Source organism: Cydia fagiglandana, chromosome 3, assembly GCF_963556715.1.
Source record: "Cydia fagiglandana chromosome 3, ilCydFagi1.1, whole genome shotgun sequence".
Taxonomy (NCBI): domain Eukaryota; kingdom Metazoa; phylum Arthropoda; class Insecta; order Lepidoptera; family Tortricidae; genus Cydia; species Cydia fagiglandana.
The window spans coordinates 6,974,781-6,989,916 of NC_085934.1; the positions used below are offsets into that span (position 1 = coordinate 6,974,781).

Consider the following 15,136-nt stretch of genomic DNA (forward strand, 5'->3'; position numbering starts at 1 on the left):
GACAATTGCTTCGAAAGCTTATTCAAGCTCAAGTTTTTAACGCCTTGTTGATAATGTATTTATTAATTTTTATAGGGATCGTGTATAAGCATCCTTATAGTTTGACATTTCTACAATTCTTGTCAAATTGTCAAAGCAAATATGCTATGCTTTGAGGTTACGTTGTTTCTTTGGAAAATACAATAAAATAAGAAAAGTATAAGAAAGCAATGGCTCATTTGATACGTGCGGTAGGATTCAAACCTGTAGGTGTGATAACTAGGAACTTTAACAAAATCGTAATTACGGACGACGGATCTACGATAGTTGCACTTCACAGAGACCAAGAATTTCCATATGAACATTCAAGACCTCTTCCTGATGAAGTTAAGGACGAATCTATCCTGAGAATGTCTGATTACAAGGAGGTGAAGAGAGTTTTCTATAATGTTAAACCGGAGATAGCGAGGCAACACTTATCTGCAATGACACTGACTACGAAGCACCGCTGGTTCCCGAGAGCGAGAGACAAGAAAGCTAAGAATACTGAAATGGACAGGCCGTACTTGTAAAAAAAATATAAACAAACATGAATTCTTGTATAGATTAACTTAATAGAAAATACTTTAAGCTTTGAGGAGCATGCATTGTATAGGAAGTAGCAGTAACATTATTTTAGGTGAATAAAAACTGTTTCCGAAATAAAATACTTTTATTTTCAGTACATATACATCATCTTGAATATATCATATCCTAAAATGTTAAGAATATATCCATCAACCTCAATGATAAACAGAGTATTATAGAATTATTCCTTTTACAATTAAAACTCAGGTCCCTACTCTTAATGATATCAGTAGAATTTACAATAGATCAAACAGTTTACAAGACTAGACCCAACACAGGCTGTATTGTCACCAATTAAAACAAGTTATAGACATCACTCACAATTCAATTCCTGATTTTCTGGTTTGATCAGTTATTCCTTGTTATTCCATCCTGTCAGCCAGATGATCACAGTAAGATTCTTAGAAAAAATGTTTTAAGACAAAACTAACATGTTTAGTAGCTGGCCCATAATTGAAAGGGCTGTATAACTGCCACAAAATAGAATGTTTTATTTTTAATTATGGTTTTTATTAAGGTACATCATAACAACGGCATCTCATGACAAGAAAAAGTTGATTAGCCCAGTTTTAAGGCCTTTAAGATGTTAATGTAAATTTTCAATCTTAGAAAGCAAGGTAGCTGATTTGAAGGTAGCTCCATAGTCATAATCTGCCTCTTGTTCCAACCCTTGTTCAAGAGGCTAACTTTAAAAACAAAAGTTACTTTTATGTTAGTTTGAAAACAAATAAATTCATATTTTATTTAAGGGCTTTAAGCAACCAACAAGCCCCCTTAAGTTACCTCATATCAATCATAGCTATAATCCAGAGAAAAATTGTGATAGACAAAATACTAGCAAAGGCACCTTGGAAGTGGCACTTTTACTATAAATCTCAATCATTTATGCTTTAGCCACTCCATTTTAAGCCATTGTGATGAGATGTACAATGTTTTGAAATTTTAACTCTATCCTCCTGAGTCCCCCTTGTCATTATTGCAGTTTTGAATTTGGAACCTTATTATATTCCATTTGGATTAAATACTTTATAAAAAAGACCTCAGGGACCCAGGAGGCCTATGTAAAGTTCCACTCAGTTCCTATTTCTGATGCAAAACGGTTTTTGATCACAATTTGGTACATAGATCACAATGACAGAACTTGAGATCAGGTGTTGTTAATTTGACTTTTATTAATGTCCATTACCACTTCCTAAGTTTTTCCTCCATAACATTATAACTAGCCATAAAATGTAATGTAAGAAGTGCCTCTTATAAATATCTTTCAACTAGGCTATGAGAAGTGTGTCGAACATTACTATAACATGGGTAAGACCTAAATCATTAAAGCAACCCACTTCCGACTACAATACAATGTTTATCACAGTTACAAGCAAACTGCTTAACACTATCATACTTCTATATTGTTCTGACACATCTCCGGCAAGATAAATAAATGTGTTAACAAAAATATTAGTCTGTGATTGTAATCTTTATAAACATAGAAGTACCTTTATTTTCAAAATATACTGTTATTATTCTTATCAACTATCACATATTAGCTTCCCTTGGTGCTTTTGTAATGTAATATTGCACTGAAACTCAGTTTCATATTATAGAATCTAATGATAAAATTTCATAAATAGGTTAAATAAGCGAGACAAAAATAGCTTTACTTAAAACTTAACAATTCAACATGTAAGGTACAAATAACTAAACTTTGCACAAAAGACCAAATTGTACAATAAACCGCGGGCTTAAAATTTAAAATCTCTAACAGCATTGTATATTACCAAATATTCATTGATTATATTAGAATGTGTAAACAAGTATTTAACCGTCCAAAATATTTTTTAATACACACTTTTATTGCCGACTGTACTTTCTTTCCTTGGCATGTCTATCAAGTACTTCTCGAGACCTTTCAAATGAGCCTAAACTCGAAAGTGTTTCGAAGAGTTCCTTTGGCTACCTTCCGACTGCATCATCAGATCAGCTCCTTGTTAGCATATTATTGCATTGTCATCGGAAATGTGGAAGTATACGAAATTTCAGCTCAATCAGACAGTGGAAGTGGTTCAAATTTAAGTTACAAGATTTGAAGCACCATATATACAAAGAGGTACCTATATACGCACTGAAGCTAAAAAAAGTGAGTATGGCGCTGTAGCTGCATTTTTCAAACGTCAACGTTTGACAACGGGAATTACCCTTGGAGGGAATTACCGCATATTCAACGAAGCTGTATAGCGCCATCTACCCGTTAAATTCGAAGCATAAATTTGTCTTAGACTTTACACATCTAATACAATGAGTGAATCTTTGCTATTTTATTTCATAGGGCCAACAATATCCACGGGGCAACCATAGTGCAAAGATCTTGATTATGAGTATTATGACCTGTTTCGTGGTATCTAAAATAGAGCTTTAACGACACGAATGTGCAGCCAACTGTCACGCTGGCAGCGGACAATGTGCCCGCGCGCCGTGACACTCGCCGAGACAATGACACGCTGAACTAAATACTGTTAAACACGTCCATTACTTTAGACAGCTATCGTGTTGCACAAGTGCCCAATTCCAATTTGTCCTAGCTTCACATTTATGCTTAGTTTTCTTGTTTTCCTAAACACAGACTTTAGTTTTCCCTGATGTCACTGCCATGGATGGGAATTATTCCTATTTTCGTGAACACGCTGCGTGTTACTTCCATTTGAGCAAGTTGAGTTCTATAACTTCTCATCAAATCCATAACTTGTCATGAAATTATTTGTATGTGCCTTTTCAAATCATTTCAAAAACAAGGCGACATTGGCAGCGCCCAATAACCCTTTTATTGGCTACGTATCTTACAAGATACATAATTCTCCTTTTGTGTTTTTTTTCGTATAGCATTTTTTTGGTCTATCAGTGAGGTTGATTGCCCTGTTGTTTTTTTTATTTGCCAAAATAAAGGTAGATTACCTAGGTGTTAATATGTATACAATGACAAGAGCACATTCAATGCGAAGTCGGGACAAATAGGACAGGCCCCTTAATACCCAGTCTTGAAGCAATAATTTACTGCTATAAAAATAAACTTGCCCTTAACAAGCGCATTTACTTTACATACAACATATAAGAGTCATTTTATGACTTAAGGCTAGAAGACTTGTACTATTTTGTTGAATAAATATCATTTATATAATAATGTACTCTAATTTAAAGAAGTTTTAACATCTTATATTATTTACTGATACTGGACATAACTTTACTTATACTACAACAGATCATACTATAAAAATAATTACCTTTGGCTCAAAAATAAAATGGCATACGATATCAACGATGACTCTAAAAATCACAATTCAACTCTAAAAATAGAGTGCACGGTTAACATGGACTATTGTTAATTCGAATTTATGAAACTGAAAACAGTTTAAATCTCACAATCACTGGTAAAACCTCAAAGTCCAGTCGAAATTCGCGTTAATAGTGATGGCTGTAGGAGCGGTCGAGGCTCCGGACGCGATGAGGCAGCCTCAGGTCGCAGGAGAGGCTGTGGTAGGCGAAGGGGGTTCTGGGTCAGCGGAGGCGGAGGCGCAGGTCCCTGTCGAGCGCCTGGAGTTGGCGCAGGAAGCCCTCGTTGGGGTGGATGTCGCGGCGCGCGCGCACGGTCGCCAGCGCCTCCGTCAGGGACATGTTGCGCTTGATCATGAGAAAGGCGATGGCGCAGGTCGCCGACCGGGACACGCCCATGAAGCAGTGGACGAGCACGCGACCTGCACACACGGCTTGGTTACTTTCGCTGCCAAATCGTTAGGCATTTTAAGAATCTTGGCTCTGAGATCTGAGTGCTACATTATATATGATTTTCCACTCAAATTGTACTCTTTTACTCTTCAATTTCAAGTTTAAAAGTGAGGATCAGGTTTGGACCTATCAACATTATATGAGGGTTTATATAAACGAAAAACGTCTCGTACAAAAGGCCTTAAGGCATTATCTAATAATCAACCCAAAAACCGTATAACGCAAAGAAAACGTTATACGATTTTTCCTCAAGGTACAGTGTAGGTGTACCGTGTACCTATCTATAAAAACGACAGATAATAATTGCAGTAAGTAGCAAAAACATATTACGGTAGGTGTATCTACCTACTCTTCTGTTACAATTAGGATATTACGCTAAGAATAGAAATTATCTCATAAATAGAAAAATGAACTCACCTCCTCTAGAAATGCCCTCGTCGATAAAGTTGGCAGCGATGTGGAAATACTTGGATATGTCTGTGGTTGGCAAGTCCATCATCGGGAAGCCCTTGTACCGCAGGCCGGGGCAGTCTCGGTAGTAGAGATGGTCGGTGTCGACCTGTGTGTACCGCTTGCCCTCGGCGGTGTTGAGCACGTAGTTGATGCCCATCCGGCGGAGGAACGCCTTGTCTTTTGCGGCCACCCTGTATACAAGGATATTTGAAACGAGGAATTTGAGAAGCGCCGATAGCATTTACAGTTGGAGAATTCCACTTTAACTGCGAAAGCAATTACTTAGGTACGAAAGATTAGGATTCCTACGGCGGCGATAAAACGACATCGAGCAGGCAGCAGTAGTTACCACTCCGTACCTTTTATCTAGGTATAGGTAATCTCTGGGAGACCGAGCTTTGCTCGCAAAACAAAATTTGTGTTTTCCCAGAGATAAGACCTAGTTAAATCGATTTATCGCCCCCGAACACCCCCATGTCCCCCATATAGCAAATTTCATCGAAAGGTTAGAGCCGTTTACGAGAATCCCGAAATATATAAATATATATGTATACAAATATTGCACGTTTAAAGATATTGCACGTTCACAATTTTGACTCTTGTCAAGCATCTTAGGTGACCGTAGTCATCTGTAGATTGTGAGACCTAAATACTTAAGTACTTAGTTATTATCCCAAAACAATGTTTTATTATGTTGTTGTAATCTTGATTAAATTCGGAAATTCTGTCTTATATCGTAGGTAGGTACCTATACAAGAATGATGATGTAAACGTTTCTACTGATTCATTCTTTGAATTTCGATAGATTCGGTAGCTAAAATAACATTGGAATCTGAATTTTAATCAATATTGAAACTATTTGAAACCTAAATGTTGTCGCAACTCGGTAAGTATTTTGGGAATGTATTGCGACAGTGGTCTGGTATTCAGGGTGGCTGTTATTTCGGGAATCTGCTTTCACGATTTACTTAAATTAGTGAAGGAATTAGTAAGCCGAATAAGAAACTCTGGAATATCTTTTCACTTTTGAGTTCCGTAGACTGTGGAGTTACTTTGATTTCATGGGTAACATTGATTTTTAAATTGAACTATAAGGTTTTAGAATGTATTCTTATGGTTAGCAAACTTGACATAATACATTATTAACGCGCTCAGGAACAAATCTCTTAGTTAAAAACTCGACGAATAAAGTTAGTGAACCCTTCTTTCGAATACTATGGTTTTCTGTAAAAATGCTTGTGATATCAATAAATAAACAACGAGCTAAACAACTTGTACTAAATATAAAGGAGTTTGTTATTTTTATTTTTACCTATCTTTTATACCTACATGCCATATCTTAAATCAAGTCACCTTTGTATAACCAAACATTTTGTAATAAAATACATCCATACTTTTGCACAGGACAGTACCGCGAAAAGACGCAAAAATTAGCACTTCTAACTAAAAATAGCCCTATACACCGTGTTTTTTTCTTCATTTCCGTTAATTTCAAGGGTGCATTCCTGAGCTTAAATCAATTTCGGAGATAATCAATAATTTATTTTTTTCCTATAAGGCCTCTACAAGCGTGTACACTTGCCTTAGGGCCGGTTTACATATTGATTAGTGTTTAGTTAGAATGAGTTCATACATTTGCTACTAAACATAAGTTCAATCTCGGTCGATCGATGTTCTAAATGACATTGATATGTCACATATTTCAATTGTTTGGTTGAGTTAAATGTAATGCCCGTGTTACAACAACGCTAATATGCTACATTTAATTACTTTTTTAAAAAGAAAAAAAATTTTTTACATTAACTATGCCATTTAGTTCTCTTAAACGTACTTAACCATTCCCCGAAGTTAACGGAAATAAAAAAACACGGTGTAGATTTCCCAAATAAAGTTAACGTTACGCATTACGCACAAGTACGCCCGTATGACGCAATAATTTTCCAACTGTCTATAACGGTAGAGTAGTTTATTATTTGCGCAGCGGGAAACATGCGTGGGCAGACTATACGTAGATGGTGAGGTATATCAGAGGATTATTGAATACTTTATAAGGAATGCCTCTGGGGATGCATATTAGAACAATAGAATTACCTAATGCATGGATTAGGAGAGGATGTATAATCTTTGAGTCACCACACTCACCACCAATATCACCATACATAATTATTAGATACCTACATTCGCTTTTACGGTTCGTCCATATCCGTAACTTAAAAGGAAAAAATACAGAAAAATATATTGTTCTTCCATAGATCACAATAAAACCTATAAGATGATCAAGCGTGAATCGAAAAAATGTTATACGTACTATGCTACTCCAAAAATCCGAGCTGTGTTCATTCTAATAGTCATCTAACAAACATTTAGAACTTTTACAAACATGAAAAACCTCTAGTTGGCCCTAAGACCTCACTTCGGTCGGTAAAAATCTAATGGTCAGTCCGATGAGGACGTACTTACTTAGATATCTAATGCTTATGTTAGATATGTCTAGATAAATGTAGGCAACGATTAATGCAAAATAACAATTTAATTAACGATCTACAGGTCCCCCAGTTATCGTTATCTTGTTAATTACCGTAATTGCCTGGCGATTTACAACTGAGACTTGGCTTTGTTTTCAGTCGTGCACACAGTACACTATGACTAAAGTTACGTGGGCAGCCGCCTACTGACAGATTCATCACGAGATTTATTTATATTACAACGAGTTTTAGCACGTGGACAGTGGTTACAAAGTTACAATTTACAAAACTATGCGCTGCTATGTGCGTTGACCAGCTTAAATTTGACCGACGGCTATATTTAATTGTTACGAATGGCAAATCTATTGTAGTCGCACAGTAACAGAGACGGATTAAATCTGCCTCTGCCATTACCTATATTTCAGTCAACACTTCACGCGATTGTGGCTTGTGGCGTCATATCCTAGACTAGACGCGCATAGTACCTAGGCATCGTTTTATGATTAACCTGTGTTTTCTAACTACCGAACTATTCAGAATGAGATTGATTAAGACGATGTTTTCGGTCGATAAGTTATTTAATAATACGAATATCACGTCTTGCAATTCTAACACAAGTGACTTTAAAATAGGGAAGGCTTTAAGAGAATAGGGAAGGCTCTCTATTTGTCGGGATCTTTGTTTTTTTTTTGCGTTTTTAGGGTTCCGTACCCAAAGGGTAAAACGGGACCCTATTACTAAGACTTCGCTGTCCGTCCGTCCGTCCGTCTGTCACCAGGCTGTATCTCACGAACCGTGATAGCTAGATAGAATAAAGATTTAAATGGGGCTCCCATACAACAAACGTGATTTTTGACCAAAGTTAAGCAACGTCGGGAGTGGTCAGTACTTGGATGGGTGACCGTTTTTTTTTGTTTTTTTTTTGCATTATGGTACGGAACCCTTCGTGCGCGAGTCCGACTCGCACTTGCCCGGTTTTTTAATATACTACGTCGGTGGCAAACAATCATACGGCCCGCCTGATGGTAAGCGTCTCCGTAGCTTTTGGATGCCTGCAATTCCTAAGGTGTTACATGCGCATTGCCGACCCTAACATTCCGTATGTGTGTTCTAACTTCTAACCCTACCGAAAATACCACCATTTGAGGGTTCAAGATCATGAAAAAAAGTTATAAACTGCAATAATAAGCCATAGTCTCAGCATTTTTGGCTATTGTAGAAATCCCATCGCTTACCGAGCACAGACAAGTGTAATGCTTAACTAATCAGCATTATGCATATAGGTATTAGGTAAAGTCTAATAAAACATGGTCTTCTCTTCCCAGAGTGACACAAGCCTACGTCACAATAACATGGCCGCTATATATAGCGCTGTCGCAAATAATCATATAGCGCTGTCGCATGATGACGTAGGCTTGTATCAGCCAGGTCACCTAGAAAAGTCGGGAAGAGAGTACCAGACGGAGTATATTATTATACCATGCAGCATGGACATCGACGAGGACGAGCCGAAACTCTGCACACGGGAGCCGCGTGTCACACAACAGAGAAGCTGACCCATCCCCGAGTGTGTCACGGACGTGGACGTCGATTAGCTAAAAGGACCCGCAAGGCCGCTTGTATAAATGTTGAATACTCACGCATCCCCCACGTACAGTCCAGGATACACCTCATTGACGTCCGGCGTCGGGCTGTAGGAGTGCACGTCCATCGGCCGCCGGTACGCGCTCAGCGAGCTCAGCATGGACATCGACGAGGACGAGCCGAAACTCTGCACACGGGAGCCGCGCATCACACAACAGAGAAGCTGACCCATCCCCGAAAGTGTGTCACGGACGTTGACGTCGATTAGCTAGTTAAAAGGACCCGCAAGGCCGCGGCCGCTTGTATAAATGTTGAATACTCACGCATCCCCCACGTACAGTCCAGGATACACCTCATTAACGTCCGGCGTCGGGCTGTAGGAGTGCACGTCCATCGGCCGCCGGTACGCGCTCAGCGAGCTCAGCATGGACATCGACGAGGACGAGCCGAAACTCTGCACACGGGAGCCGCACGTCACACAACAGAGAAGCTGACCCATCCCCGAAAGCGTGTCACGGACGTTTGGATGTCGTTTAGCTAAAAGGACCCGCAAGGCCGCTTGTATAACGTCCTGTTTTCGCCGGACAATTGTCCGTGTCAGGCGACGATGTTTTATTTTCTTGGGTGTAGCTGTAGCTATCGGTAGCCACATAAATGGACGTAGTCGCTTAACACGGTCGTTTGTCCGGCAAAAACCCAGGACGTTTACAAGCGGCCTTAAACGCTTCACACACCTTACTTAATTCAGTAACGGTAACGGTCGACAGGGGCGCAGCAATACGCAAAAGTGTCAACTTACTGAATTAAGTAGGGTGTGTGAAGCGCTTAACATGTTGCAATTTTATTGAAACCTTACCTAATGTTTAAAACAAAAGTATTCAATTGCAAATTCTTGCGGGTTAGATCCTTTTTGCGAAATTACGTCCTGTGTTAAGAGGAAACGCGGTGGCGCCTCTTGCCCATTTAAGGGGCCCACTGATTAACAGTCCGCCGGACGGTATCGGCCTGTCAGTTGTTCGGAACTGTCAAAATTTTGTTCTAACTGACAGGCCGATACCGTCCGGCGGACTGTTAATCAGTGGGCCCCTTTAAAGACGATCTAACTAAACTATCCATGCCTGACCATGAATATTGGATCGGGCATTCTAGAACCATATTGGAAAGTTGCGGTAAACAGAAAATACATGGACGCGGTAATTAGAGACAATACGCCATGAAACAGCCGCCGCTTTTCCTCTTAAAAGACACCTTTGGCACGGATTCATCAAAACACCAACGATAAATTATCTTTTACAACCACAATATAGGTACACGCTATCTTCCTAAATATAATTTACACAACACTTATGATGTTAAGAACGTGAAAAGCAAAATACTTGTGACGTTAATAAGCAGAGGGCCTACCGCGAACCACGTTCGACGTGTTGCCTCCCTGTACACTTAGTCACTTACGTACGAATTTACAAGTGCGACAGACTTCCACGGGAGTCACGAATGACTCAACACGAACGAATCAGGCAACACGAATCAGGCAACACTTCGAAGGTTGTTCGCGGTAGACCCTCAGTATCGTACGATTTTGCTGGTAAATATTTACTTCTCTAAATATAAACAGTTTGTATCGATGATAAGAGGGTAAACGTTCGTGTCATTGTTCCAATAAATAATAAATATTGCGGGTAGGTACTTTCATTCAATATAAAAGTCTGTCCATGATAAAATCAATGCAAATACTGAGTTTATGACTAGACATGAATTAGATTGTCGTATTAGAATAGAATAGGTATTTAAATAACGACTTTTAAGTCGTAAATTATCGTAATGTAGGTATATAATTGAAAATAAAACATGCATCATTAAATGACATCCGTTTATAAATTAGGTAGGTATCGTATAAGTGGATAAGCATTTGTTTACCAGTCCTTATTTGTTTACAGTCTGCTACCTACAGTACCTACATACCTATATACAAGTGTAGGTAGGTACCATCATCGTCCACACAGTTAAGAGGAGGCTAATACAATTGTAGTTTGTGTATTGAATTGTTATTGTTACACATTTTAACTACTAAGGCCTTGAAAAAAATCACACGGAAACTAGACTATGTATATGTATGTACCTATTAAGCAAGGGTAGACTCTAACCAAAATCTAACTAGGTAGGTTAAAGTTGGCTCTATAGAAAAAAAAAACAAGAAAACAAAACAAGTCCAGTTTAATTTCAATTGTATACCTTGCGTATCACAGCAGTATAATTTTAGTATAAAATAACTAGTAAAGTATTTTTAAAGAGTCACTGAGGTATGACGTTAAAACCCGCGCAATAGCCATATTATCCGCCGCAGGTTTCTTCTAATTTCCTGGCTTTACGCTCCCTCTTAACTGGCATTTACTTATTTTAAACCGTATTGCAAAAATATAAATAAGATCCACCAATGGTTATAAGTTATAAAATTATTGACACACATAAGTTGAAATTAGTTCATGTAAAAATAAACCATTAATAAATACCACAGGTGTTTGAGTGGCAGGTATTATTTCAAACAGCAAACAGGGCCAGGCATAAAACCATTAATTATAGTTGCCAAACGGTCAATCAAGTGAGGTATGGTTTAATTAATTAATATTGAGTTCATACTGACATTCTTGACAGCCTAACAGTTAGTCACAAATTTTTCAGGCAATAATTTTTGATACATTGAATTTACGTGTTTTTGCTGAATATCTTTTTTTATTAATTTAGGATGGTTGACCTCTTGTGACCACAAAGAGAACTACAACTGCCCGTTGCCATGCTTTAGAAAGCACACCATTAATTTTATATACAGTGTGGAAAGATAAGTCGGGCCCTGGAGGGAAACTACCTTAAATCCTTAAGCTAGCTCATTTTACTTAAAGGAGACATTCCTTTATTTTTAAAAAGAAACAAAACTGCATTCTAAGATTTTTTTTAACTCGCTTGCCTCGCGGGGGACTCGAACCGACTAAAAATTCCAAAAAATAAACACTCGCAATTTTATTCTATTAGTCGATACAGTTAATGTTAATGATAACATTTCTCCAAGAAACATTAGGTCTTACACTCGTCTATCTTATAAAATATACATAAAATTTAATATTTAGCACTCAAGTTTTTTTTAGACAAGCCAAATTGAAGAAAAAAAAGAAAAATCTTTAAATGCAGATTTGTTGCTTTTTAAAAATAAATGAATGTCTCCTTTAAGTAAAATGAGCTAGCTTAAGGATTTAAGGTAGTTTCCCTCCAGGGCCCGACTTATCTTTCCACACTGTATGTTAATATATGTTTAAAAAAAATTGTACAGAAACTAAAAGGCTGATACTGCTGATAGCGTAACATCCTGAATTATTTTGAACTATTTCAAAATAATTATTTGATAATTAGGTATTATAATTATGCTGAATTATTTTGAAATAGTGATTTTTTCCAGACAACCTTTGGCATATTTTGTATAAATTGAATTCTAAGACAATACTTAAAAAATATAAAAATAACTTAATGAAAATTTAATAATATTGTTACATTTGTCAAATCAATCTTGCACATCTAAATTCATGTTAGTGTGATGTTGATGTTATGCACCCTGGGATGGCATAGTTTTCAATAATAATACAAAGGCAATTTTCTTAGGAATTGTATTATTTACAAAGTGCTGGTGGTACATCAAATTGAATTCTAAGCATCACAGATGGAAAAAATATTTAGCTGTGTCAGAAGTTCACTACTTTTTTACACACAAACAGCTGATAAATTTGAATATATCTATCATGTCCTTCTTATGAAGTTCCTGTTACTTCGGTATTGACAAATCAATTAATCATGAACATCACAAAATTTGGCTTCAATTATGACTGCCATAAAACCAAATCCAAGGTAAAATCAAATGGATAAAATAAAAAAATCAAATTGATCAGCTACACTAACAGAACACAAGGAACACACAAATAAACCAATTGATAAATACCATTAGCGTTCGCAGGTAGGATCCTACCCGTTGTTCATTAGCAGCACAGTATTTGTGTCTCGGAAACAATGTGCACTGCTGAACAGCCTGAACACACCATCACTTTATTATTTAAGCCAGTTATTGCAGTCGGCAGAATCCGATTAGTATCAAGTCCAATTGTACTTTTAAAAAAAAGCCAAACTTCCAAATTCAGCCAACTCAGGCAAACATCTAGCAAGCGGCATATTATGTACGATTGCACATTTGTTATGAAAGCTGATATCCCGTAAGTTCGCATGAAATGAGGCGACCTTGTATCCATGACTAATACTTTTGTATTAAAAATCCCATCAAAAACATAAATGTAAAAAAGGAGAGCCAAGTTCAATACAAAAATTATGCTTGGCTGTGGGGTTCGCTGCAAAAAGAATGGAGATTTAAATGAGTGCCAAGTTCTATGCAAAATCCAAATATGTATTTATAGGAACAAAATAACATTATAAACAAGTATTAAACTCTATTTCTTTGCTTTATTGGATACCTATAACAATTGCTGTTATTTAAAAAAATGCGAGATCTTAAAGCAGGTTAGATTTGACTTGGCCAGTTTTCATTACATCAGTCATTTTATAAAGTTATTCAACATATATATTTTGTAATTCTGATAAAAACTGGCCAAGCCAAATCTAACCTACTTTAAGATCTCACATTTTTTTTAAATAACAGCAATTGTTATAGGTATCCAATAAAGCAAAGAAATAGAGTTTAATACTTGTTTATAATGTTATTTTGTTCCTATAAATACATATTTGGATTTTGCATAGAACTTGGCACTCATTTAAATCTCCATTCTTTTTGCAGCGAACCCCACAGCCAAGCATAATTTTTGTATTGAACTTGGCTCTCCTTTTTTACATTTATGTTTTTGATGGGATATCAATACTTTTTGTAAAGAAAACTAGGCAGGTATTGAGATTTAATGTTTTTTCTTGTGTTTCCGCTGCATGTTTTTTACTTCTGTTCTTTGTATTAATTATGTGGTGCCGCGCGCCGCCAACGACACACCGTTGGCCGGTTGTTTAGCGCGTATTACAGGTTTTTTGTATGGGGACCCCCCCTATTTTTTAACTTTTTTTATTTTTAGATTTTTTCCTACGCTTACACACAATTACCGAGCTGGATTCCAAATTTCATCCTTCTAGGTCATCTGGAAGTAGGTTAGGTTTAGGTACTATATGTCAGTCACAATAAAAAAGAAATTTGTATGGGAACCCCCCCTATTTATTAACTTTTTTTTGTTTTTAGATTTTTCCCTACGCTTACACACAATAACCGAGCTGGATTCCAAATTTCATCCTTCTAGGTCATCTGGAAGTAGGTTAGGTTTAGGTACTTATATGTCAGTCACAATAAAAAATGGTTTTTTTGTATGGGGACCCCCCCTATTTTATAACTTTTTTTAATTTTTAGATTTTTTCCTACGCTTTCACACAATAACTGAGCTGGATTCCAAATTTCATCCTTCTAGGTCATCTGGAAGTAGGTTAGGTTTAGGTACTTATATGTCAGTCACAATAAAAAATGGTTTTTTTGTATGGGGACCCCCCCTATTTTATAACTTTTTTTAATTTTTAGATTTTTTCCTACGCTTTCACACAATAACTGAGCTGGATTCCAAATTTCATCCTTCTAGGTCATCTGGAAGTAGGTTAGGTTTAGGTACTATAGGTATGTCAGTCAGTCTTAAAATTTACGACTTTTTGACCTTCATATCTTTATAACCGTTTGAGCTAGCTTCATGAAATTTGGGCTTCTAGATGTCCTTATGGATATAATTAAACACACGTAGTTTTATGTGTTTACGTTAAAGATGTTTTGAGTTATAGAAGGGTCAAAAGTGGCACCAAGTGGTTCGTGTAATATTACACTTGGCGCTGGCTAGCCAGTTCCTTTGCTTGAACTTGGCTTGACACGCTGCCGCGTGTCTAGATAGCACTTGTGTTGCTGTCGATAGGTACTATGCCTTTATTACATTGTACTTTTCCAGTTAACACATAAGTAATAGTAAATATACGAAAATAAACATTGCGCGTACTTACCGTGTCCCTGTAGCTCATTTTTGTAGGAGTTATAATTTAATTTAATAGCTGAATGCCTTTTTATTTCCAAAAGCGTCGACAGCGCGGAATTGTGTATTACTTTATGAGAATAAACAGAATATACTATTAAACTAATGGCAAATAATGTAAATTATCAATTACGATGTGATAACTACGCTCCACACATACGTTGT

The 15,136-nt window shown here is 37.0% G+C and overlaps 2 protein-coding genes across 3 annotated transcripts; one reads left to right on the forward strand and one right to left on the reverse strand.

Moving 5' to 3' along the window:
- The first annotated feature begins 135 nt into the window (after positions 1-135).
- Positions 136-686, forward strand: LOC134679938 (large ribosomal subunit protein mL42). Its single transcript, XM_063538890.1, has one exon. The coding sequence runs from the start codon at positions 210-212 to the stop codon at positions 549-551; it is 342 nt and encodes a 113-aa protein (XP_063394960.1). The 5' UTR covers positions 136-209; the 3' UTR covers positions 552-686.
- LOC134679937 (dual specificity protein phosphatase 13B-like) lies at positions 673-15,110 on the reverse strand. Of its 2 annotated transcripts, XM_063538888.1 has the most exons (5): positions 14,943-15,110; positions 12,862-12,948; positions 9,203-9,333; positions 4,795-5,021; positions 673-4,346 (listed from the first exon to the last, which is right to left on the reverse strand). In XM_063538888.1, the coding sequence occupies exons 1-5, from the start codon at positions 14,958-14,960 to the stop codon at positions 4,150-4,152; spliced, it is 660 nt and encodes a 219-aa protein (XP_063394958.1). In that variant the 5' UTR covers positions 14,961-15,110; the 3' UTR covers positions 673-4,149. The 2 variants fall into 2 exon arrangements, with proteins under 2 accessions (XP_063394958.1, XP_063394959.1); XM_063538889.1 differs by lacking the exon at positions 12,862-12,948 and having other exon boundaries at positions 14,943-15,098.
- Between the last annotated feature and the right edge of the window lie 26 nt (positions 15,111-15,136).